This window comes from Micropterus salmoides, unplaced genomic scaffold (assembly GCF_014851395.1).
Source record: "Micropterus salmoides isolate LMB-PRFRI ecotype aquatic unplaced genomic scaffold, ASM1485139v1 Ms_hic_scaffold_13, whole genome shotgun sequence".
Classification (NCBI taxonomy): Eukaryota; Metazoa; Chordata; class Actinopteri; order Centrarchiformes; family Centrarchidae; genus Micropterus; species Micropterus salmoides.
Window position 1 is genome coordinate 5,427,862 of NW_024040374.1, and position 24,545 is coordinate 5,452,406.

General features: G+C 38.4%; 1 protein-coding gene and 1 long non-coding RNA gene across 2 annotated transcripts; one reads left to right on the forward strand and one right to left on the reverse strand.

Moving 5' to 3' along the window:
* Nucleotides 1–184: 184 nt before the first annotated feature.
* On the reverse strand, nt 185–2,643 carry dnajc19 (DnaJ (Hsp40) homolog, subfamily C, member 19). Its single transcript, XM_038715179.1, has 6 exons — nt 2,515–2,643; nt 2,121–2,172; nt 1,251–1,324; nt 1,064–1,143; nt 753–823; nt 185–373 (listed from the first exon to the last, which is right to left on the reverse strand). Exons 1-6 carry the CDS (start codon nt 2,515–2,517, stop codon nt 303–305), a joined length of 351 nt encoding a protein of 116 aa, XP_038571107.1. The 5' UTR covers nt 2,518–2,643; the 3' UTR covers nt 185–302.
* Nucleotides 2,604–17,489, forward strand: LOC119900330. The gene is made up of 4 exons (XR_005444043.1): nt 2,604–2,720; nt 3,692–3,776; nt 16,625–16,905; nt 17,227–17,489. It is a non-coding gene; the product is annotated as an uncharacterized LOC119900330 (long non-coding RNA).
* Nucleotides 17,490–24,545: the final 7,056 nt, after the last annotated feature.

A 24,545-nucleotide genomic window follows, 5' to 3' on the forward strand; every position in this document is an offset into this window, starting at 1 on the left:
GATGCCCATATGTACACTGGGAAAAAAAGTTTGCTGTTATTGTTCCTCGTGTCCATACTGGCCACAAGGAAATCGCCTTTCAAAGCATTTTCAGTGCAAGTAGTTTAATCAAGTGTAAAATTCTGAATGCTGCAATGTTTCACTACAAAATTCAAAGCAGAAAAAAGTAAATCTAAAACACAGCTTTTTGTACAGTGTCATTTTATTTGAGAACACTCCCTTAGAAAAGTCCGGTATTTTATCAAGTAAGTCAGTGCAACACCATGGATAAGATCAGTGTGAAGTCACCAGTGTCTTCACTTCTATTTCTTTGTCTGGCCGTCCATGAAATCCTTTGCTTCATTTATCTTTGCTGCAAGGTAGGGAGATCCACCTGTGAGACACACACATGGTTAAATTTCAGGACATTTAGCTGAACTCAAGTCTAAACTTTGAATCTCAGTTTTTGCCATCCTTCTGCATGCATCACTTCCCCTTTAGAAACTGACTGTAAAACCTATTTTAAGAATGTAACCATTACATTTACCCCTGGACACACCTTTCTTCCTTTAAAGTTGGAAGATGGTACAACCTGAAGTTTACATTTATGTAATTTGAGTAGCAAGTCATCTCTAACCAGCCAAGTAACACTTGATGAATGCAGTGTTCTGTAGATATGTTTATTTAGTCCATCAGCGTGTTGAGCACTTAATTGTAACCTACAGTGTCTACCAGAAATCTACAGAAACCGATGGGGAACTTTTAAATCTTACCTCTGTCTGGATGGTTCAGGATCATCAGTTTTCTGTGGGCTTCTCTGATCTTATTCTTGTTGGCTGTGGGACTAAAATACAGAAGAATAGTGAGTGTGGAGAGTGAATTATTATTGAGATAATCAGCGTGAATAGTAGTGTTTATCAAACTCTCTGCTGTAGCAGCAAGTGCAAAGATAGACAACAGCACGACAGGTTAACATGCAGCACAAACCAAGTCCCTTCACCGACATGTGACCCTAGATGTACAGTAAGTTATAACTGAGTGCTGGGTGGTGGAGTTACTGGTGAGGGAAAGAGTGTCCACATACCTGACACCTAAAACCAGGCAAGCTTCTCTCTTGTTCATCTTTGGATCAAATCCACCTCTATAGTACCCTCCTCCAAAAGCCTGCAACAACATATGAAGTTAACAACTCACCATGATGGGTCTGCTAACTGATCCTTGCTAGCAAAACAGTAGTGATATACTTATTATGTGCATGTTTTTCTTCTTACCGTCGTGGGGAAGCTCTGAAGGGCTTGTTTCATCTGAGGCTCCATCTGCTTTATAGCCTGCATGGCATAGCGGCCTGGGGGGCAAAAAAAAAGGGGAAACATGCATCATATTATATCAAATATTTATATCATTAATTTACATTTATTTGTCAGGGACCATACAACAACATTAATCTCACATAAGGAGATGGAATGCATTGTACCAGATTTAGCTATTAGCTACTGTCCATCTGTAGTCCCACATATAATCTGATTTGATCAGATTTGTGGATCTTTTTAGCAGTGAGGCTGGGAGATATGTTTAAAATACATACATACTATATACACATATATTTATTATATGGAATCACATATAAAGTAGTCTAACTGATGTTACATGTAACAAATCTTATTCCATTGTTATGCATTACAATTACATCCAGAAAAATAAATGTAAAATAACCTCAGTAATATTATTGCAATACGATTTTACAGAAAATAGTATAAGATACTTTTGAATTATTGTCCACCATTTCTGCATGTATCATAAGGTATCTGGTACTCGTTTTATTTTATGTGTTTCATGTTTTTATTGTTAATTTTTATTTTGTGATAGTTTTTAATAATTAGCTTTGGCTGTTTTATAATTTCTTTTCTCTTTGGAGAATTTCCTTAAGGGTAAGTTATCATTTAGACTCAGGACTTCACTTTAGACAATGTCTGTGAACTTAACACTCAACTGTGAACCAGTAGCTGCGTCAAGGTGATCAGTCACCCCCCCCCGAAGAGCTTAATTTAACTTGTCCACATTCTCTAAATAACATACATGTCCGTGAGGTAGCCCCATCCCTTCCTTCCTTATGTTGGTTAGCTTTTAAAGGATTTACTCACCTGCAAATCCAGCCGCTGCCAGAGCCAGTCCCACTGCCGCCAGGGAACTGGCCTGCAGAAAGACAGAGGTGAGGATCACAAAAACACTGTGGGGATACACACACACAATACACATACGTACAAACTGTCTTACGGCTGTAATGTAAACAAATGGCACATGACCAAGTTGTTGCATATTGGTGACGCCTAAGCATTTAACGTTAGCTACGTTTATTTTGAGTTAAAGGAGTAAAGCAAGCTTTTGGTCACGTCGTGTTGGCTCATGCACGTTGGAGTGCAGATAACGTTAGCTTAGCTATTTAGAGATAACGTTATCGGACTTGCCGGCAGACTCCTCATCATACAGCCATATTCAGATTGTCATTCCTGTTAGTAAATAACAAGTCCGACCTACCATGTCTGTGTGTCACGTTCCGTTTATGTTGAATATTAGGACCATAACTTTTGACCTGTCATGTTTTCGACGCCAAGCTATGTTTGTGCCGGAAATGATGTCGAACTGTCGTAAAACAGTGGCTGTTCCCTCCTCCCCCGGGCAAACTGTCAGTGCAACCTGCAGCCCGCGGGAAGGTGGACTTATTAAGTCCTGTAACCTGTCCTGTAAGTGTGCTTGCTAATCCTCCTCATAAACTCTGAAATGTGTACATTGCACTAATCTTTATCTTTATTGCTCATACTGTAGATTTTTGCACATTCCTTGTTAATTATCCTGTAATTTTCTTTTTATTATTTTTATAGTATTATTGTATATTTTTGCATCCTTGCACAATTTCGATCTCTTTACTTTTTCTACATTTATATTTCTATATTTATGTTTATGTGTACTGTTAGGCACCAATACATACCAAGGCCAATTCCTTAATGTGAAAATGTACCTGACAAGAAACCTGATTGTGATTCTGAGGAATGTTAATGGAATTTGGAAGTTAAGAGTTGAAAATTGACTTAAACTTTTTGGCGAGAAGTTCAGTTTAGCTTGTGAGCAAGTTTATCTAATGTTAGTCAGTGTAACGTTAAACCAACATGCAGACATTCACAAAATTTCTCTAAATGCTTGTGTGCAGTTTAACTGTAAACACCTTAAATGCTACCTTGCATTTGCTAGAATGTTAATGTTTATGGTGGCTTGTAAGCTGACTATAGGACACTGCTACAACCATTCACACATTAGCTGGCAATATGTGCCGTTATGCTATCTTTTGTTCGCTAGATAGCTATAGTTTCCTATACTTTTGCCAAACACAAGGAACTTATGACAGAATATAGCCTATACGTGCTAAATGTTGTGTGGCACAAGTAGAGGAATTAGTAAAAGAACTTTGCTGGTTTGCTAACATTAGCTAATATTGTAATACCATAAGCTACTGGTCATAAAGGTCAGACCAGACAAACTACAGCTGAGGCAGCAAAACGTGAATTGTGCTGAACAAGTGTGCAATTTGTTTTTGAGTTACTTTTCAATTGAAATAGGAAAAGTCTAATTCTTGTAAAAGTTAATAGTCCCACAATAAATCAACTACAAAAATTAACGTTATTACAACTGTTTTTTTGTTGTTGTTGTGACCCCACAGTAAGAAGAGGGGAGCTGCAGCGAATACACTGAGAATTCACATCCAGGCCTCTGAAGACACTTTCTTGGTTGAAAAGGTTGTGTAGGTGAGTTGTTGGCTGATTTAGGGGATTTTTTTAGTTTGTTTCTGTGTTCTTGTCATTTTCCATGTCACTTCTTGCATGTTTTTTTTTTTGGACAAAACGTAGTTTAGTGACCAGATACTGGTTGGGGTGCAAACCATAATGACTCCTAATAACGATCTGATGACTTTGAAAGGTCATGTAGTGTGACCATTAACTGTATTTTCAATAAAACATTAAAGTATGAATGGATCTTTTCCTTCCTCACCTTTTTATGCTAACTGAAAATAATGTGTTGTGTGAAAATTGTATGTCAATTTCTTACAAAACAAACTGGATACCTTTTGAGTTATAACATGGCATGTTACATAGAGCTTTTGTCTGTCAGACTCACTTGCTCAACGTAATGTAACGTAGGCCCACATGATTATAAAAATTAGTATACTCTGTACCTCCTATATCACTTTACCCAGAAACCCACATCCACTGAATTGAATCTTCTGGAGAAAATGCACACTCGTCATATTTTATTTAATGGGCCACTCAAATTATGTTACTTCCCATATGGTAAACACACTGGTTCTTTTAAATGTGTTGGCTGAGTAGGGCTCCTCAGGCCTGGGCAAGCACATGTCTACTACGCTCGCTTGCTTTCCCTCACTCCTCTTTGCTTTTTTGCATCTGGGTTGGACAAATTACACCTTATCACTATTAGTACATGGAGTCCAATTCCCTTCCATACACTACACTCTGTTTTAAATCATGCAAAGCAGTGCCAGGAAAGGAAAGTTTATTTGTATAGCACATTTCAACATGAAGGCAACTTAGGGCAATATAAAAATACAATTTAGTAGAAACTAAAAACAAGATAAAACAGGACAAGAAAATTTACAGTGCAGCTAAAAACAGAAAATTCTTCAACTTTGATTGAAAAGAACTGAGGGTTGCAGCAGACCTGCAGTTGTCTGGGAGTTTGTTCAGATAATAGGAGTATAAAAACTGAACGCTGCTTCTTCGTGTTTAGTTTTGACTCTGCGGACAGAAAGCATGCATGTCCCAGATGACCTGAGAGGTCGGGAGGGTTTGTATTGTAGCAAAGATCAGAAATGTATCTTGGCCCTAAATCATTCAGTGCTGTATAAACCAACAGCAGTATTTTAAAATCAATTCTTTAAAGACTTCAGAATTGGAGTGATTCACTTTTTTGGCCTAAAGCCGCGTTTCCACCAAAAGTAAGTGCCCAGATCTCTTTTCATGGAACGAAAAGGTTACTTCAGCCCATTGTGTTGTGCATTTCCACTGTGGTCTAAAGACCTGCAAAGATTGGGCAAATTAACCAGCTGACGTAGGTTGTAGGCCTATACGGCGTACAAAGCGATGCACAGGCATCATTATTTATCCATGAGCAAAAGTTATTTGATTGGAAAATTATGAAAAACTATAGCCTATGCTTGAGCATTAAAAACAGCTCTTTCTGTGTGGGAGTATAATGAAGAGACACACGATAAATATTGTTACAAATTTAATAACAAACTGGATAGGCTACAATCTCAGGTGGACATCGGCGAGACTTGTGTGTGCTATCTGACTGTTGATTGTGATTCATAGGTTTGCAAACAACTGTGGAAAAGAGAGGAGAAGTCGTAGAAAAACACCCGTCATGCTCGATTTAAGGCCAGTAACCGCCCATTCAGAAATTAACCACCCCCCCCAAAGTACCGGTACTTTCGGAAAGTGCTACCTCCTGAGCAGGGACCTTTTATGGGGTAAAATAAAGACCCTATCGGTGGAAACACAGTGAGTTCTAGTCAAAGGTTGCTAGTTCCGGGGTATAGTTCCTTTGGTTGAAACGCGGCTTTAGTGATTCAGTGTTCTGAATCAGCTGCAGCAGGCTGATTTCTTTTTTAGTGAGACCTGTAAAGACACTGTTGCAATAGTCGAGTCGGCTAAGATAAACGCATAAACGCAGTCCTGCTGAGACATAAGTACTTTAATCCTTAATAAATTCTTCAGGTGATAGTAGGCTGACATTGTAATTGTCTTAATGTGGCTGTTGAAATTCAGGTCTGAGTCCATGACTACACCAAGATTTCTGGCTTGGTTTGTGGTTTTTAACATTGCCAACTGAAGTTGACCACTGACTTTTAATTGTTCTTACTTGGCCCAAAAAACAATTACTGGAGTTCTAGTTTCATACATTAGGTTAGTACTGTCAGTTTGACATATGGCACTTTGGGAGCAGTGACGACTTATATCATTTAATGTCTAGCCTTTCTTTAAATCATGAATTTCTGGAAATCAAATCTTAGATTTTTGATGCATTAAACTATAAATGCTTTATCCCAGCCTGGTTTTCAAAGGTTTAAAAATGAATGCAATATAATAATGAATGCCGTTTACTAAGTGTGAAGGTGGTTAGTCAAAATGCTTTACCAGTAAGAGATAATTCCTACAGTATCTAGATCTCTGGGATTGAGCTAAATATGTGAACAGGATCCACATCTCAAGAGTTTACAAGTGTTGAAGTGATTTGCAGCTCCAAAGGTGTCTAAGGCCCCATCCACACTACTGCGTTTTCGTTTTAAAATGGAGACCTTTAGCTACGTTTGCACCTCCCATCCAGACTAAAACAGCGAAAACGAAGAAATAAAACGGAGAAGTTTGAAAACGCTGCCGATCCCTTTTTTCATTTTGAAACTCCGGAGGGCATTTTAGTGAAGATGGGCAAAAACGGTGGACATTAGAAACGATGACGCAGACACTCACCTTTGGCTCTCTCATTGGGTCTTATAAGTCATGCAAAGCAGACACACGGTGCTACTGACAGAGTTTTGACTTGGTGTTTTTATTAAAATATTCTGTACTGTGCAAATAACACTAATCTGCAGCTAAAACGCTGGTGTGGACGGAGATCGTATACGTATTAATTCTCCGTTTTTAAGCTAAAACCGAGTAGTGTGGATGGGGCCTAAGTTAAAACTGTTCTAAATATGTTTGAAAAGTGAAAAGTTTATATGTCAATGTGCCTTGTTTATATGTAACCAAGATGTCACTTTTCAGCCAAATTAAGTCCAGTCTTAATCTAAACATCTGGGCATGTTTGACAATCAATGCTCACTGCAAAGGTATGAACATTTCAAAGCTACACCCTGTCTTACTCTAATTCTCCTAATTTAAGTTTGGGTTATATAAAGTAAATTAATATATAAAGTATATTAAGTGGGGTGGTCATCATTTGCATACAGTTAAAACATGAATGAATGATGACCAAGGCCTAAAGCGATGAAGCATACAGAGTTTAGGAGAACAAACTCTAGTGTTTCAACTATAGCATAATGTTCATTCTTGTGAGTGATCTTAACAGGTGAACAATTTGTTCCATTTAGATACACAGAGATGCTGGAAGTCACTTTCCAACATCTAAATAATATTTAAAGATCAGTAAAATATCAACAGCTTAGTTCTTGCTGGTAAGAATTACGTCATTATCTGTCTTCTGTTGTTTCTTACATACCTCTATTTACAGTATATAGTAATGCGACTAATGAATATTTTTGTTATTGATTAATTTGTTGATTCTTTTTCCAATTAATTGCATAAATATTGTGTGCAAAAGTCAGGGATATTTAGTACACAGTAATGAAAACAAGGACTACCACAAATAATGCCATTTGAGACACCAGTGAATGTTTGACATTTTTATTTGAAAAATGACTTAATAAGTGAATTAATTACCAAACATGTGTTTCTTTATGTAGATTGATTAGAATACATACAGTACAGTACACATACAGGTCCCATCCACACTACTGCATTTTCAAATTAAAACCATTTGCTACGTTTGCACCTTCCGTCCAGACTAAAACGGCGAAAATGAAGACCTAAAACGGAGAAGTTTGGAAACGCTGCCGACCCCGTTTTGCGTTTCGAAACTCCGGTGGGCGTTTTAGTGAAGACGGGCCAAAACGCAGGACTTTAGAAATGATGACGCATTTCTGGTCTGATTCTTCGTCTGCATTTCTTTATTTTTTTGCTAAATCTTCTGTAACTACGGAATAGACCATCTGCTTCATGTTTACACCGACACTCGCATGCCCAGTGAACCTGAACAGGCACTATTGAGCTGCTCACTTAGTAGATATAACATTCATGTAAATCAGAGTGAGAAAGATACAATGGAGTGTATCACATTCCAGCAGGCCTCTGGATAACAGCTGAATGTTGCAGTGACTGAGGTGAAAGTCTCAGGCAGCTCTCCCACAGCTAAATCTGAATCTGCCGATACAGTGTTGCATCTGGAGGCGCCCTGGCTCGGGTGATGGCTAGTTATAGGACCGAATATGCTGTGAACATCTGCAGGCTGTCTGTAAGGAGCAATTTATACCCAAACGTGCCCTGCTGTGTCTCTCCTACCATTGGACTGAAACATGAACACAATGGGACAGTGAAGGGCCTAATTATTGCCCCTATCATTTGCATAATTACAATGTTTTTCTGTGGCAGGGGCAGTATAGAAATTGTAAATTGTAGTGGACCCGCTGTCTCTCCTTAGTGGAAGTCATATTTGAATGGAGAGAGCCTGTTCTGCTAGCTAGGCAGCCAGGCTCAGGCAAGAGGTCCCAATCAGCCAGCCTCACAGACTGCTCATTCAATAGGATTTAAAAAGCCAACTGTGTGGAGAAATGAGAGTTTTGCCCCCCAAATCATATGGAATTACAGTGCTGGTTACATATGGGGGGAGCCAGTGGCAGGCACAAAAGCCCACAGGAAGCAGCTATTTCTGTGTGTTTTATTAACCCAACCAAGCAATTTAATTCTTTTGTTCGGGGGAGTTCTACTTCATTGATTAACAAAAGCGGGGATATAATTTTTTCAGCCCCTTTTGAAAAGCCTGAAATGTCAAGCCTTTTAAAGGAGATTATTCTGCCTGTGTGTGATGAATAGAGCCCAGAGTAACCTTTTGTCTACAATTAAATATTCCAGCATAAATATAAAAGAAAATCAGAGATGGGGAAGATTGAGTCAGGAGAGATTGGAGAGGTAGATCCTCTGCCCGATAGTGGCAACAGCCTGGCTCTAATTAGATATGCCAGGCGGGCTGTGAGCAGTCACTCTCCACAGCACGCCGAGAGAGGAGGCAGCCTGAGAGAGGAGGACAGAGGAAACCTATCTGCTGATCTGTCTGTCCAGCGCCTTCCTCTGGGCATCCACAAGGTATTTCAGGAGACATTGTTTTTTGTTTTCCGCTGTTATTTGTTTTCCTGATATCTTTGCCGCCGGAGAGACAGAGTCTAAAAGGCAATGCCTTCTGGGAACTGCATAAACAGAGAGGGCTGAATTAAAAAAAAAAGTTGTGAGATTGTTTGTGATTCTGAGGAGTGATTAGGAATAACAATATGATACTTTAGGGACAGAGAGGGTTTTTTTCCCCACTCAGGAGGTAGACTGTGAGGCTGCCTGGAGGAGATGAAGAGGGATGATATTAAGTTTTGATCCATGCAGGGCTGCATTTGATAGTGTTTTGTGAGTTACATGTGGACTTTGCATTTGCTTTGTGCACCGAGAATGCTGAATTGTACTTGGGCCGAGGTGAACTGCATGCTTTGATGTGAAAGTGAGCTTTGCACTGTTGTCTTTATTTCTTATGGAAACATTTGTCAGGATGATAAAAGTTTTGTCATTAGTTGTAGTCAAAAGTTTTTGAGACTTTTTTGTGTGCAGTTTGGTGAAGCTGTCATCCTCCTCTTTTTACACAAATTACACTTTGTCTTAAATTTCCCTTAATTTAAAGAAAACTAGTAAAGGAAGTAATTAAACCCTTTAACGCTGTCTTACTGGTTTAGTCTGAACTGGGTGCTAGTTTTCTCAAGTCAGGTTTTGATGGATGGTGCTGTGACCTCTTGTGAGTGGATCAGTCTCCTGACCAATCATTTTTTGGGATGACTTTGTGAGAATGAGTCATTATAGGCGTGGCACTCCTGTTGGCTTTTTGTACATACACATGACTTTTGGACACACGCTCATACTGTATTTACCACCTTTAGCATGTTTACGAGAGAATTGTTTTCATTCTGGAGCTTGTTTATCCTGCTTTTTTTAATGTTATGATTTAGTAAGTCATATTTTTCATCAGTTAAAATCTTTTCTTAAAATTATCGATCTGGTTACATAAATTTAGCTGTTATGCAAACAAATTACTTTCAAGTCTTAAACATCTTACAAGATTTTCTTTTAAGAAATATTACATATATGGACCCAAATTGTTTTGTCAAAAATTCAGATCAAGATGGGAGACTGAAGGTGAAAGATGAAATGCAGTGTTTAGATGGATTGTTGTTCATGAGAAAGGACTAAGATTACCTTGAAGGAGAGCACTACAGGCAATAAAAAAGGACAAACTATTTGAAATTCCTTTTGTCACCAGTCAAGGGCTCCTGACGTTATTTTTTCATAGCCTTCAGCAGCCTCAAAATTGATGACAACAGTGTTAGTCACCTTAGTAAAATCTTTTCCTCCTAAATTATTTGCTAGAGATGTTGTAATTGACATGGCAGGCAAGAACAACACATCATTAGAGAACTTCACTGCTAATAAAATCATTAAACATTTAACATAATAAAACAAAAGTGGTATTTATTGCCTGCTTACTTCATACACATAATGCTGCATAGTACATGATAATGTTTCCATTTCTATTAATAATTTTCTAATGTCATAAATCATCATGTCTAAATTTGTCAGCTCTGATTGGCACTTATCATTGACTGATGTTTCAAGTTACTAAAGTTTTTGTTGAAAAACACACAGTACATGTTACAAGTTACAGTGATCTTTGTTTCTTATAAAGAAACAAAAATCACTCAGAAATGAAAACTTCATGCCAGATTCAGTTTCATGTGTTCAAGATCTAACTTGCATTTTAGACTAACCTTCATATTTTGATAGAAAAGTCCATAATATTGTTTCATACAAGGACAGACCCTCTCAGTCCTCCTCTTATAGAACAGCTCAAGTCAAAATGTCCACCCCCTTAAACAAATCCCATATAATCAAAGTCCATGGGTCACATGAAGGATGTTTGTTTAATGTCATCCTCCCGCTCCCTTCCCTGATTTTCCGTCAACTCTCTACCAGATGTTTTCAATTAAAGGCAAAAAATGCCCCAAAAGTAGCTTATTTAAATCCCAAACAGATGCATGTTGGCCTTGAGAATCATGTTCATTCAAACTGATTTCATTAACACATTGAGCCTGTTAGAGTGAGAATATATCTTAAATTGACATTAAATCCACTGGAATATTATGATTTCTGTTTCTTTAACAACCCAAACCCTCCTGCTACTCTTCCAGCCACTGTAGTAACTGTTTAACCTAAACCCAAGTTCTAACACCAAACTATCCTCATTTCTAACCCTATTCATCATTCGTACTTCATCTTAATTGTAATCTTAAACCTAAATCAAAGTGCTAATCGTAAACTAAGCCCTTCAATAGATGAGCAGCATCAAAATGCTCACTTTGATGGGTTTTCCTCATCTTTCTATCACTGTGACAATGTGTTGGTCCTCATAAGTATAGGAACATGACCGAACACACACACATACACACACACAGAGGCGTGCACGCACATTAACAGTACTAACACACATACATAAATCTAATGTCACCGCTATTCCAGCAGACTGTTTTTTTCCCAGAGGGCTTTATCAGAGCTTTGGAGGGCTGATTGGAGGAGGCAGCAGTAATGACTGCAGGTCATGAGGTCACAACCCTGTTATGATAACTAAACTCTGAGGTCAAACGTGTAAACGGCAGTGTGCTCTGCCTGCTGAAGATGTTTGATAACAGTAGATGAACACAGCTATGTTATTTTAGCAGTTTAGACAGCAAAAATGATCCATTAATGGAATTTGCTTTTTGCTCAACTCTCCTTGGCAACCACCAACCGACTTTATTCCAACATGGTAACAATGATTTATTTTAGGATTGCTTTCCCTTTTATCTTGCAGTTAATGTGAAAATGTTTCAGTTTAGTTTTCAGTTTAAGTTGTCGTGGCAGACCAAAACGACTTTGGTTAGAAGTCTAATGAGTGTATGTGCAGGTATTTTATATAAACATATAAATTATGTTAACTGTTTCATAAATCTTTCAATTAGCTTTTGTGTGATTTTTAAATACATTAGCAATTGTAGCCTGCACATAAACAAAAATACTAAAGAAAACTATAAGATATTTCACCTGTTTTTCTGTTTTATTTTAAAACTAGAATTTGAGTGACAGCTCACTTTTTTTAGCAGTCTTGTGTTTTTTATTTCATTTTCAATGCCTAGGTTACATTGGTTAACATTTTTAGTCACACTAGGTAATTCCGGGTTAGTTTTGAGCACAGGTCATCAAATACATTTTTTTTATGTTGTGCGCATAAGACAAAAAACTGACTGACATAATGTGTCACTTTTGTGCTTCTTCTCTTGGACCTACCTGGTTAGATGCTGGTGATAAGACCACAATTGTTTTCCAAAGAAGTATGTGCCATTTAAACATTTCTGGGCACTGTTCACTGTGACATATGTAACGCACCTTGTTTAAAATGTAGTCAGCAACCAGAAATACAGAATGAATATATTTATTCTGCACCAGTATGTGTATTTACATCTTCCCAGGCAGACATACAAACAATCAAACATGAAGACAGACAGGCGTGCTGTAGTCAGAAATACAGTATAGGCAGACGGACTTCTACAGACAGTTGGCGCACATGTATAAATCTGGAATAATGCTGATTTTTTACTTTTCCCGAAGAGGACTGCTAGCTTGGCAGAAAAGAAACAAGAATTATTCAGTCAAACAGCTCTACTTCCACATCCAGATTTGACTGTAGTGCATAAAGCTTGCAGCATAATCCTTTTATCAAACCCTATGATGGAATACTCTTATTGGAAATGCCCAGAGAGAGAAATAATATTAAGGTCATTTCTATCTCCAGTTTATTTTCTCCTTCAAAAAAAATCACTCCTGCTTTCCATTTTTATCTTGAGACAATAATTACTTCAGGTTTGCGGATAAAGACCTAACTGCTGATTATGAATGTTCTCTGACCACTGGGGGAATCTCTGCCCTCATCAGTAATAACAGAATCAAATTGTCCTCGTTTTAAAAAGAAAAACCCAGCATCTAAAGGAAAGTGTTCGTACTGTGCTGTGGTGAGCCTCTGCCAGGCAGGTTAGGTGGAAAATGTAATGTGGGTCGGCTGGTGATGATGACTGGTAGTGCTAATATCTCTAAAGTGGTAGATATGGAAGCTGTGAGAGCTGCTGTTTCGTCCTGTCAGCGTTTTAAAGCTCTATATCTCTGCTCTCCAAAGCTGTGCAATGGTTTAGGTTGCTGTGTGCAGCCTATGGTTTTGTTGTATTAAAACAATATTCCCCAGTGGAAGGAAAATTCTACAGGCTGTTTTACCCTCTAGAGTTCATTCATTATGTGTTTCTTGCGGATCTCAATTTTAGTACTTTAGGTGTAATGTTTATAACTGTTAGATGTCCACATTCAATGTGAATTTAGGTTGTCAAAGAAAAATATGGAGATTTTGGCAACTAAAGCTGTACATGCATTATGTGACCCCTCCTTATGTGAGGTATTCATGTGTAATCCCGCATTTTCAAACCTGAACAAACTTAATTCTTACACCTTTTGTTCATATTAAAAATTCACTTGATAAAAGCTCATGTGATTTTTAGACATATCCTATGTGAATATGCAGAAAAAATTTCCATGTGCTTTTCTGTTTGTCAGGGGTGTTAAAATTAATTACAGGCAAAATTCATTCATTGTTGCTTTTGGTCCCCTCAGAGGGAATGGTTGATATTTAAAGGGGCAGAGCACAGATTTTACACACCAAGTTCACTCTTCATGAGGAGTATTACTCAATGACAAGAGTTGACTTATGTCATATGGCAGGGGTTTAGAAACGATGTCCCGGCCTACGCTGCTTTGATTTTGACCATTATCTATCTTTTGTGAGAACTCAGACTTTTAGAAAATGCTGGAGTACCCCATTAATAGGTCAACTAACACCAGTATTATACTTGAATAGTGATTGCTCTCTACACTTTCCTATAGTTTCCTCTCTGCTTTCGACTATTGATGGCATTGTCCTGCCCTACTGTGACATTATATGGTAAAACAAGCCAGTGGCAACTTGCAATTTGGGACCATTTAACATTTTAGATCATCATTTAAATTATTTAGCCATGCTGTAAGTATGGCAATGTCGGTCGTTTTTTTCTGACAGTGCAGCTATAGACAGTTAGTCTTGTTTAACCATGTTAGTGGCGTTGCTCTAGGGATGGCAGTGTCTGTTGGTTGGTCCACCACTTTGGTCCAGACAACTTTCAGACTCACAGTGGAAATGGACTCACAGAGCACGACTCCAGGTAAAGCAAGCAGCAGCTTTATTGCAGGATAGTACAGATGGATCAGGCAAAGGTACCAAAAACACAAGGCAAGAATTGGGGTCGCAAAACAAAGCTAAGGTCAAAACTTACTGGCTCAACGGGGAATAACACTAGGAACAAGGATGGAACGCTGTCACAGGAAACAAGACGATCTGGCAAAGACTTCAGGGGAGAGTAGGTTCATATATGCTAAGGGAGAGGAGACAATGAGACACAGGTGAAGCACATTAGGGTGGGGACAGGTAGTCACACATGGAGGGAATGCAGATGAAGATCTGAAACGAGACACAAGATGAGTAACTAAAACAAAACAGGAAGTGGTAACAGACTCAGGTGGCTTGGCATGACATCTACAATATCTCAACAACCCCATCAGGATAGATTGTCATAGAATTTAATATAGACATTTATGTCCCCATCAGGATAAATTGTAATAACTTTGGTAATCCCTTAACATTTCAGCTAGAGTCATCATCGTGTCAAATTTCAGTTTATCCAAAACTTTGGTTTATGACCAAATACCTGCAAATTAATGACATTCCCATCAGTTTCAGCTGTACTTTGTGTTTAGTGCAAATTAGCACATGTTAGCATGCTAACATACTAAACTAAGATAGTGAACCTGGTAAATGTTATACCTCATAAACATTATTATAGTCGCTGTGATGTTAGCAAAAAATAGACTCTTGGTCTTGGTGTAATACTTAATTAAAACTCCAATAAATGTTACTTTTTCCAGGTGCAATCATGTTAAGATCCCATTCTTTCACTCTGTGCACTGCAGGTTGGCATAGTCCCAGTTGTTTATTCCTGAGTCACAGAAGAGTTCAGTAGCTGCTCGGTGTGAATCAGTTCGTCTTTATATCAGAAAGAAGGAGAAGCAAAGAAATGGCTGCAGTACAATTTAAGGATTGACAACCATTGAATTTCTGCCTGTGAAAGATGTCCAGTTGTTTTGTCCGTGATGGTTTCCGTTTTTCAGACTGATGGAATGACACACCCTGCGACCTGGACTCTGATGGCTGGTCAGTGGTAACTGACTCCTATCCATTAGTCTCTCTAACCCAGAGTGGCCATGCCAGTTCCAGACCATCACTTCATCCTACAATCTGTAGTGTGTGATGATATGGTAATGGCATAACAAGTCATAGTTCAGTCTGCACTGGCTACTCCTCTGCTGCAAAGTTGTGTGTGTGTGTTTTAGCAAGAAAGCAAGAGAGCTCTAAAGCTGTGTATGTGTGACTGCAGACCTATAATTATCCTCCTGAGGAAAACAAGTGCAGAGTGAGTGGTCCATTGTGGAAACAGGATTATAGCCTGTGAGAGAACAGAACGCTCTGCGCTTTGTGTTGGCTGATGTTTTCAAGTTCAGTCTGAGCTGTTTGATTTGAGCACTGGCTCTGTGTGTGTGTGCACGTGTATTATCAAACCTAGTGGTCACAATGTGTCTCATTTTGTCATGTATACATATTGGTAATTTGTTGTCTTGGAATGTGGCTTAGTGTTGGGCCAGGGCAGGTGGTTATTAATATCACAACGCACACACACACACGCACTCTTTCTCTCACAATGAAACACCTGATTTAGTATGTTTTGATTAAGGTATACGACCCAGAGAGAGTGTGAGGTGCAGAGACAAGGAGAGTGAAAGAAAGAAAGAGAAAGAGAAGCCAGGCTTTTCTTTCTCAGAGTTCCCCGTGTCAGTCGTGTAAGAAAGCCGCCAAACCAATAATTTTGTCAAGTTCCTTTTTTTATCTGTGCGGCTGAAGCGTCTTTGGATTGCCACATGTATAAAGGCAGCCCATATAAAGCCATTCACAGCACTGAATGAACACGCCATCTGTGGGGCTTTCTTATTTCCTCTTCTCTTTTCTTCCCCTCCTTTTTCAAGCCTTGTAATCAAATTTGAGCAAAATCAAATGGCGGGAGGATAGAGAGAGAGCAGTGGGGGGGGGGGAGGGTTCAATGAAAGTACCTTTTGTTGGTCTGAAACGAGCAAGTAATTTACAAAATGCCCTCCTTTTGTGCAGGGGGCTAAAGGAAGAAAGAAATCAGTAGCTTTTAGAAGCTAGGCCTTGCGCTGCGACGGGCAAGATAATGAAAGCCGTCTTGTGTTTGTGGGCTAGAGAGCATCTCAAAGGCAGACCGGGCCCCGGCTCAGGGTTAGCTCGGCTGCTGAAAAAAAAAAAAAACACAACACTCTCCTCTGTGTATGTGCGTGTATGTGTGTGTGTGTTTGTGTGTTTGGCAAAGAGCGGCAAAACAGGACGGCTGTGCCCGGCTACTCTTGGCAGAGACACTCCGAGGAACAGACAGAGTTGTCGATGCTGAGGAGAGAAAGGAGAGAAGAGGGATGAAAGAATAGTTTCACCGGCACTGAAGGCTACTGATCTCCTCTTACCTGTTGTCCTGTTGCAGGTGTGTCTGGCCAGCCCTACATTCAGAGGTGCAACACCTTCGTAGAAGAGTCTGGAAGAGAGATGAAGATGCAGAGGAGGAGATGAAACATCCTGGAGGGATCATTGTGCTGAAGGATTACGAGGGGAGGATTTCAGCTGACTGTTTTCATCCTCTGGTCATCTGCTTGGATGTCTTGGAATAGATCATCTGACTTCTGAAGGACAGCATTTACCTGCATGGATCTGCTGGATTATTACCTGAGCGACACCTGGGCAGACTGCTGTTATCGATTATTACAGGTCAGAACATTTAGAATTAAGAATAGTACATTTCTATTTGTGCAAACTGAACTTAGCGTAACTTGTTGACCCAGAAGAAAGTGACAAAATATGAGAAACAGATACTGCTTGATACCTCTACTGTACAAGCAGGTCATTTACCCAGCTCACCTGAGATGTAGTCAAAGCAATGGTAATTGGTTATATACAGATTTTAGTTACGTTAGGTTGAGTTCTGATGTTATGAATCAGTGGCAGTTCTTCTTAAACTTAAATGACTAAATTGTTCATGATAACATGTCATTAAAGTGCATTTAAATGTCTGCTGTCTTTGGCCTACAGATTAGTTCCTTATGAATGGGCTGTTACCTGAAGTCTCTTCCTGCGTTGCGTTCACTGGTGAGTTATGACAATTTATATGATAAATATTACAGATATATATTGAGTTCTCTCTTCTTTTTCACAGTTTCTTTGTGTATCTCTTAGACAGCCCTTGCCTTTCCTGTGCCTGAGTTAAATTATGGTTGTTCCCTGTAGTCCTGTCTTTGTAGCGAAGAACATGAATGAAATTTATATAATACATATTAAATTTGTTGTCTTATGTATACATGTATATGTTTGTGTTAATAGTTTTTGATGCTTCTCTTGCTTTGTAGTGCTTAACTTTAAAAGTATTCCTGTTGTGCAGGAAAATCTCCTTATACCTGTCTTTTATTGCTTTTGAAATTTTCCTTAAATTGAGAGATTTTTAGTGCAGCTAGAGAACTAATGTCTTTGAGTTTGTCTTGGTTAGAGTTAAGGGGGGGGCTCTTTACCACAAATAAACTGCCAAAGGCAATACATTTAATTCAAACTTGGCACAAGTCATGCTGCTTCATTTTAAGGGTGAACTGGGAGATCATCAGTATATTAATGTTTCTTCAGTACTTCATCATTGTCAGTCATGGCTGCCTGCACAATGCTGAGCTGATTGGATTGTTGTTGTTTTTTTAGATATTTTCTATTATAATATGGTGCAATAGATGAAAACAGTTTCCTTGATGTGCCATATGCACCCATGATGAAACAGAATGCAATTAAAGGAAAGCAGTGCAGTTTTGACAACGTAAAATGATATGAAAAGTATCTTAAAAGTTGTACTGGAAGTCATTCCTGGAGAATTGTGAGGTGATGTTACTGGTAAGTGAAGGAAAACAAAACAACATTTTAATAACGTAGAAGTGAATACTTGTCTAGCTTGCCATACCTGTAAACCTATTACTCCTCAGATGTTGTTCTTGGTTAGAATTCAGAATTTACACTATCAATAACTCTGTAACATTAGACCGTTATGGAGGATTGTTTTAATTTATGGGTTTATTTTTCTCTCTTTGGTGGAGTTTTCTGTTATTATTGTAATTATTGTATCAAATAACTAGTGAAAATAAAATGTCGAGGCAAATATTGTACTCCATTACATTCATTTAATAATCTTAGCTACTGGTTAGTTTGCAGGTTCAAAGTAATGTTATAAAATATAATCAACAAATAAATGATTGATGAATGAATGATGTGATTTATTATAGGTTATAGGTTAAGATAAGACGATGTTGATTGCCGGATTTTAATTCACAGGCCACCCAGAAGTACATTAAGTAATTAAAGCTAGCTGCAACATGTGATTTACACATTCATGAATCAACAGTAATATAATCTAATAGATTATAGTACTTTAATTATATTTTGATACTAATAATTAAAGATCCCCTCCACTCAAATATGTGTTTTTCTTATGTTTATGTCCCCTAAAATGTCAGACCTTGACCTTACTGACGTGTATCTGTGCAAAGTTTTTCACCAGGGAGGTGCTTTCACATTCCTCTACTGAAGGGGGACGATTTCTGTATACTTCCCCAAAATCTGAGATTCAAACGTCCCCCGAACAAGCTAGATTTAGTTAATAAAAAACTGTCTAGCAAATGCCTCTTGCAAAGAAACCTGAAACCTCCAGTGCAGAGGGAACTTCTCAGTACAGACAGCAAGAGTTATATATATAGTTAATAACAGAACAGAACACCAAAGATCTGGGCTATGATTGAAATCACTCCCTAGTTGCTGCCTGGTGACATTACATTATTAATTACTCTACTCTTCCCCATTTTATTTGTCCAAATTCCATCCCCAAAAAAGTATAAAATGTATGCTCTAAGAAGTTCCCACAAAAATGACCACAGCGGAACAAAAACAGTAGAGGAGATTTCAAGGAGGAGATTTCGGACAAAATGCCGATAAGTTCAACCACTTTTCTACATCAGTGTGCAAGGTATACTAATCTGTGGGTAACCATAGCAACAGTTCTTCTGCGTGATGCAACCACATAATAACTTTAATCACGAGTTAAATTGAGTACAAGCTTTAAAGATGGATTATGATTTGAACACAACTTGCTTTGCTTTCATATGGTTCTTGGCCATGGAATAAACATGACAATACACTCAGAGAAGTCAGATGTAGGAAAGACAGAGCATAAGAAAAGCCACTCTGCTTTGCGTCATTGTCTTCCTCACCGCCTGATTTCATCTCTGTTATTTTTATATGAAGACATGTGATTGTATTCTCACTTATTGGTAGTCATTATGTTAGTTTCACCAGTGAGTTAACTGTTAACTTGATGTGAAGCGCTGAAGGTTCCATGCAATAAATTTACATTGTACAACAATTGTACAACAGACAAGTCTGACTATAGTGTAATATAGAAAATAACTCGAGAGTTTATTTTAGTGTGGATATTTACTTTAAAATGCATGGATCTTTTAAGCCTCCCCATGTGGTTAAAGGTGGTATTTACAGGTCTGCAAAAGCAAAAGCAAAACATTGACCGCAGTTCCTTCAAAAATTGTTTTTAAAGGGTATTAAAAAGTCTTAAATGTAACTTGTAACATATAACATTAGTGTTTTTATGTGGTTGAGGGCTGTCAAGAGATGTGCAGCAGTGGATTGTGCATGCAAGAGACTGTTTAGTCCATTTTTAATGGTGTTTCAGCCAGCATCATCTTACCTATAAAAAACATTGTTGCTACTGTTAACTACATTAGCCAGGAAGCTCATAGACTCACAATGGGCAAGCATCAGTTTTATCAAAAACCTAAAGCTGGGGTAGGTAATATTGGAGAAACTAACAAGAGACAGCTAGATTGTGAAAGTAAGTAACCAAAAAAATCCCACCCCCTCCCTTTAGGTCTCCCTTCAAAGCCACTCCACCCAAACACATTTTCATGCGCAGTGCGTGCATGGGCAGAGTGTGCACAGGTAGGTAGACAGGCCGGTAGGCCAGTCGGTCATTTGGTCCGCATGAAATGATTGGCGTGCTTATTACATGTCGACAGCGACAGATAAGGAATAGTTTTATTTCTGTGTCAGATGATTTGATTGCTGTGGGAATGTAAAGAAATACTTCTGAAATAAATTGCCTACCCCAGCTTTAAATTTACTTAAATTGTTGTTTTAACTGGTTAATACATCCATTAGATGTTTACCACTTATCTTAGTTTAGGTCACATGACTTGTTGGGAAGCACTGACAGATATGTGACATAAATAACTAAAATCTTACTCTTAATGAATAATTGTAGAACTTATTTATCTCTACTAGTTTTCTGTCATTCTTTGACAGGTATGGCAATGAAAACAGTTTGCAATTACATTCAGTGTAGTATTTAAAACTTCTTTTAAAATTTTAATTTGACAAGCAGTGCAGAAACCCTGTGTAATTTGATTTTGCTTTACCTGAAACTACTCAGTTACCCTATCAGTACAGTTTCACACTTTCCCATTCTCCCCCTGTTTTTTTATTCAGGGAACAATAAGCAAGCAAACCACATTCAAATGAGCTAATTTCTCTGTTGGCATATTGAAATGTCAGAATTTGCACTGGAACAAATACGGTGGTTAAAATTCAATTGGAACAGAATGGGTAATGAGCTATCTTGGTGTTGCCACACACTTACAGTCCCAGTCTGTCTGGAGGTTTACAGTCACTTAGTCACACGGCATGCATCGCTGCTTTGATTGTTACCAACAAACCGCTCAACCCCTCGCTCCCCAACACAGGTGTGTGTGTGTGTGTGTGTGTGTGTGTGTGTGTTAGTCATGTTATTTATTGCATCATGCACATACTAGTACTGAGGCCATATGGACATTTAAGACACCAAAAATATTGTTGCAATAGTGAAACATTTGTTGGAAATGAACTGAATTATATAACAAATTACATTGGAAACAAAGAATTTTGGACATTTTGCTAAAAAGTGTTAAACCATTGAATTAAACAATATAATATACAAAGGACTTTATTTTATTTTTATAAAATAAATCTTCAGTCTCACCTACATCCCTTAACAAACAACAACAAGGCTTTTCTCTTTGGAGCTGCCTGTTTCTACAACTAATTGTAACCTAAAAGTAACTGTGCACTCAGAACTCAACAGACATTTTCCCTCATACATCAGAAAGATTTTATATAGAAATTGATATCCTCTCTGATGTCCCCACAAACAATCTAATTCTTTTTCCTATCCAACATTTCATTATTGAAAAATGTGCTGTAGTCTTTTCTGCTAACCTATAGCATCAATAGAACAGAACGATCAAAAAGACATTCACACAGCTTTCGGACCAGTTAACATTAAATTGTCAAATTAAATATTTAATATTAAATTCTATGTGCTTCTTGTCAGTGTCACACGACAAGAAGCACAGCTTTTTGCAGCTATCCCTCTACACAAATTTGACTGTAGCAGCATCTTCTCTATTAAATCTCATGGGTTATTAATCTCTGCTAGGTTAGCAGTGACCCATACAGCTCCCTAAGGACCCTCTAATAACAGCTAATGGGCTGTTAAAGTACTGAACGAGGCCTCCACAGCTCAAGACTGGATGGTCGGGTCTCACCACCAATTACAGCTCATCGAACAGGAGAGGCCGAGGGCTGATTTCGTCTGTAATTTGTGAGTGTGTGTGAGAGTGCACCTGCATGTGTGTGTATGTGTGCATCCGTCAGTCAGGCTCCTCTTCCACCCAGCTAGCTGCGCATAGGCAGTCATTAGCAGCAGCAGAAGCCAGTCATTAAGCCTGTCATTTCCTCTGTCTGCCAGCTGACCTACTGATTTGGACAGCTTCTGTACTTAACCTATGAACTCTGATTCCCATGCTCACTGCACGTGTGTGTGTGTGTGTATGTGGAAGCAGTGGAGGGCTACAAGATGAAAGATGAACAGTGTTTGATTATGTGATTTGGGATGCAGATATGTATGGTGTGGCCATGTCTACATTAATGGTGCTAAATTTTAAAGCATTTTTTTTAAATCAGTGTTGCCAAAATCCTGATACCCTTTTCCTCCTTTGTTTGCCTTGTTAAGAACAGAATTGTGCAGATCTCATTCTCTTTCAACAGTTCTCTTTTTCTGTTTCTGTATAACATATTAAGATGATCAAAGGCCATACATGTAACATTTTCTTCCAGACTGAGAATGCCTCGATATCTCTAAATAAAGAGATATGCCAATTAGAACACCACTATGTAATACGTTCGAGTATTCTGACATACAAAATGAGTTATCACAGGGAGGTTCGATCAGAGCAAAGTATCCAGTATATTTATTCAGTCAATATCCATTGAAACTCACTCTTTTCTAGATGATGGCTGAAATGCATGATTTTCACAGTTTGACAGAGTACAGAATTTAAAGAGAACTCAAAATGAAGTGCACAAACTAACGGGTGACGTCTTGGTGGCTGCATCCTCATCGTTTATACAGTCTATGATTGCTTGCTGCTGCTTACAGAACTACAGAACTGCACTGTAAGGCACCATCAAAATTTAATTTCCTTTTGATTTGTTACTGTTGAAGTTGGTTGTTTTCCTACAAAGCCATATTTGTCAACTGTAATAAATGTAATAAATATATCCTGATTTAATTCAAACATATACTGTCGAATTTGTGTCTGTTTGCACATTAGTCTTTGAAAACCTACTCTAGAAATAATGTATGTTCACCCACACTGTGGCTTTAAACAGGTGTGTGCTGGTCCCTTCATTTAAATATCCACTAATACCTTCTGACTTCTCCACTGCTGGGATTAACCTCACACTACTTTGTCTTAGCTGCCGCTCACTGTGGCTCTCAGGAAGCCTCCTGAAGCCCTGCTAGCAGCGATAGAAGCTGAAATTAGGCAGCTTTCTGCCCCAAAGCTGCTGCATTAAGACAGCCCTCACCTTGGCCTGTAGGAGCTGCGTTAGCTGTACAGCTAATCCAGAAGCTAGCAAAGTCAATCAGTCAGACCTTAAGCTAACTAAAGCTACCTCTGCTCTGCCGTGTCTTCTCAAGATAAGGTAATAAGGATACAGAGGGGTTAAGGTGAGGTTTGGTGGTCTTGTATTTGAGTCTCAGGTGCCATGTGTAATAGATGACCAGTGAATATCTCAGTAAATACACAGACTCTCTGGTAGAAGGATAGGATCCAGGGAGGTATTGTCTTAAGATGATAAGGCAATGATAGGCTTACAGAGTTGTATCAGTGGACGAGGATGGGGAGACTCACAGACTAATACCTGCTATCTAGATGTGACACCACAGCTTGGCCCCTGAGCAGGCTAGGTGGTGTTAATATTCCCTTTTGTCTTGTCCTGATAAGCTAATGAGGGTTATAGCAAGGGGTGATGAGGGTGTTAAGAGCTGCATTAGTGGACGGAGAGGAACAAGGGAAAGTCAAGCTGTTAAACCTCCTGGTTAGATACTGTAGTGCTGCTCTCAGCTCCAGGTGTTGTTCAGAAATCAGGTGATAAGGAGGAGAGGTGAGACGAGAGTGTAGGGTTTAAGTTATTGGTACTAAAGGAAAATATTTATTCTCTAAGGACTATTGGAAATTTGTAATAAAGGCCAAAGGTGTTATTCTGATCCCATGCAAATCTGCCAGGTCTTTTAATTTCTATAAAAAATCATCTACCACATATAAGTCTTGACAGAGGTCTTTTGATTGTACTAATAACAAATTAAACTTTCAGTTGTTTGAGCCATTACATATATGAACTTCTATCTTTTTTATACAGTAAAAATGCTTTAACAAATATTAAAGTAGTAAAAGAAAGACCATTCTGTTTTCTAAAGAACTGGACAGACTTTTACACATATATATTCATTTATTTTTTTTATTGTCTTCTTACTTCTTTTTTTTGTTTTATAACCTGTTCTCCTAGAAATGATCTTGATAACAATAATCAATATATCTGACAAAATGTTCAGTGAAGTCATTATTAAACTTTTTTATGGTTATGTTAACACACTCACAGCTCTTAAGTAAGGTTAAGGAAAGATTCTGGATTCTGGTCTTAAATATTGAAAAAGTAAACAGCGACAATATTAGACAGGACGTGTTTACTTCTTTAACATTTAAGTGAAACCATGATCTTTCCCTGACCTTGACCAACTTAATCACGTGACTCAGGATGCAAACCCCAGTCTCTGGTGTTTAACTCCTACGCTTTATACAGGGTATCCTGTACCTTATTGTGTTCAACCAGTCAATCTGTCTTACTTTTCATGAACTGGGAATCCTTATCTGAACAAAACTTACATTCCATAGTTGTGTGTTTGTGTGAAAACGATGTGACAGTGTGAAAGGGGC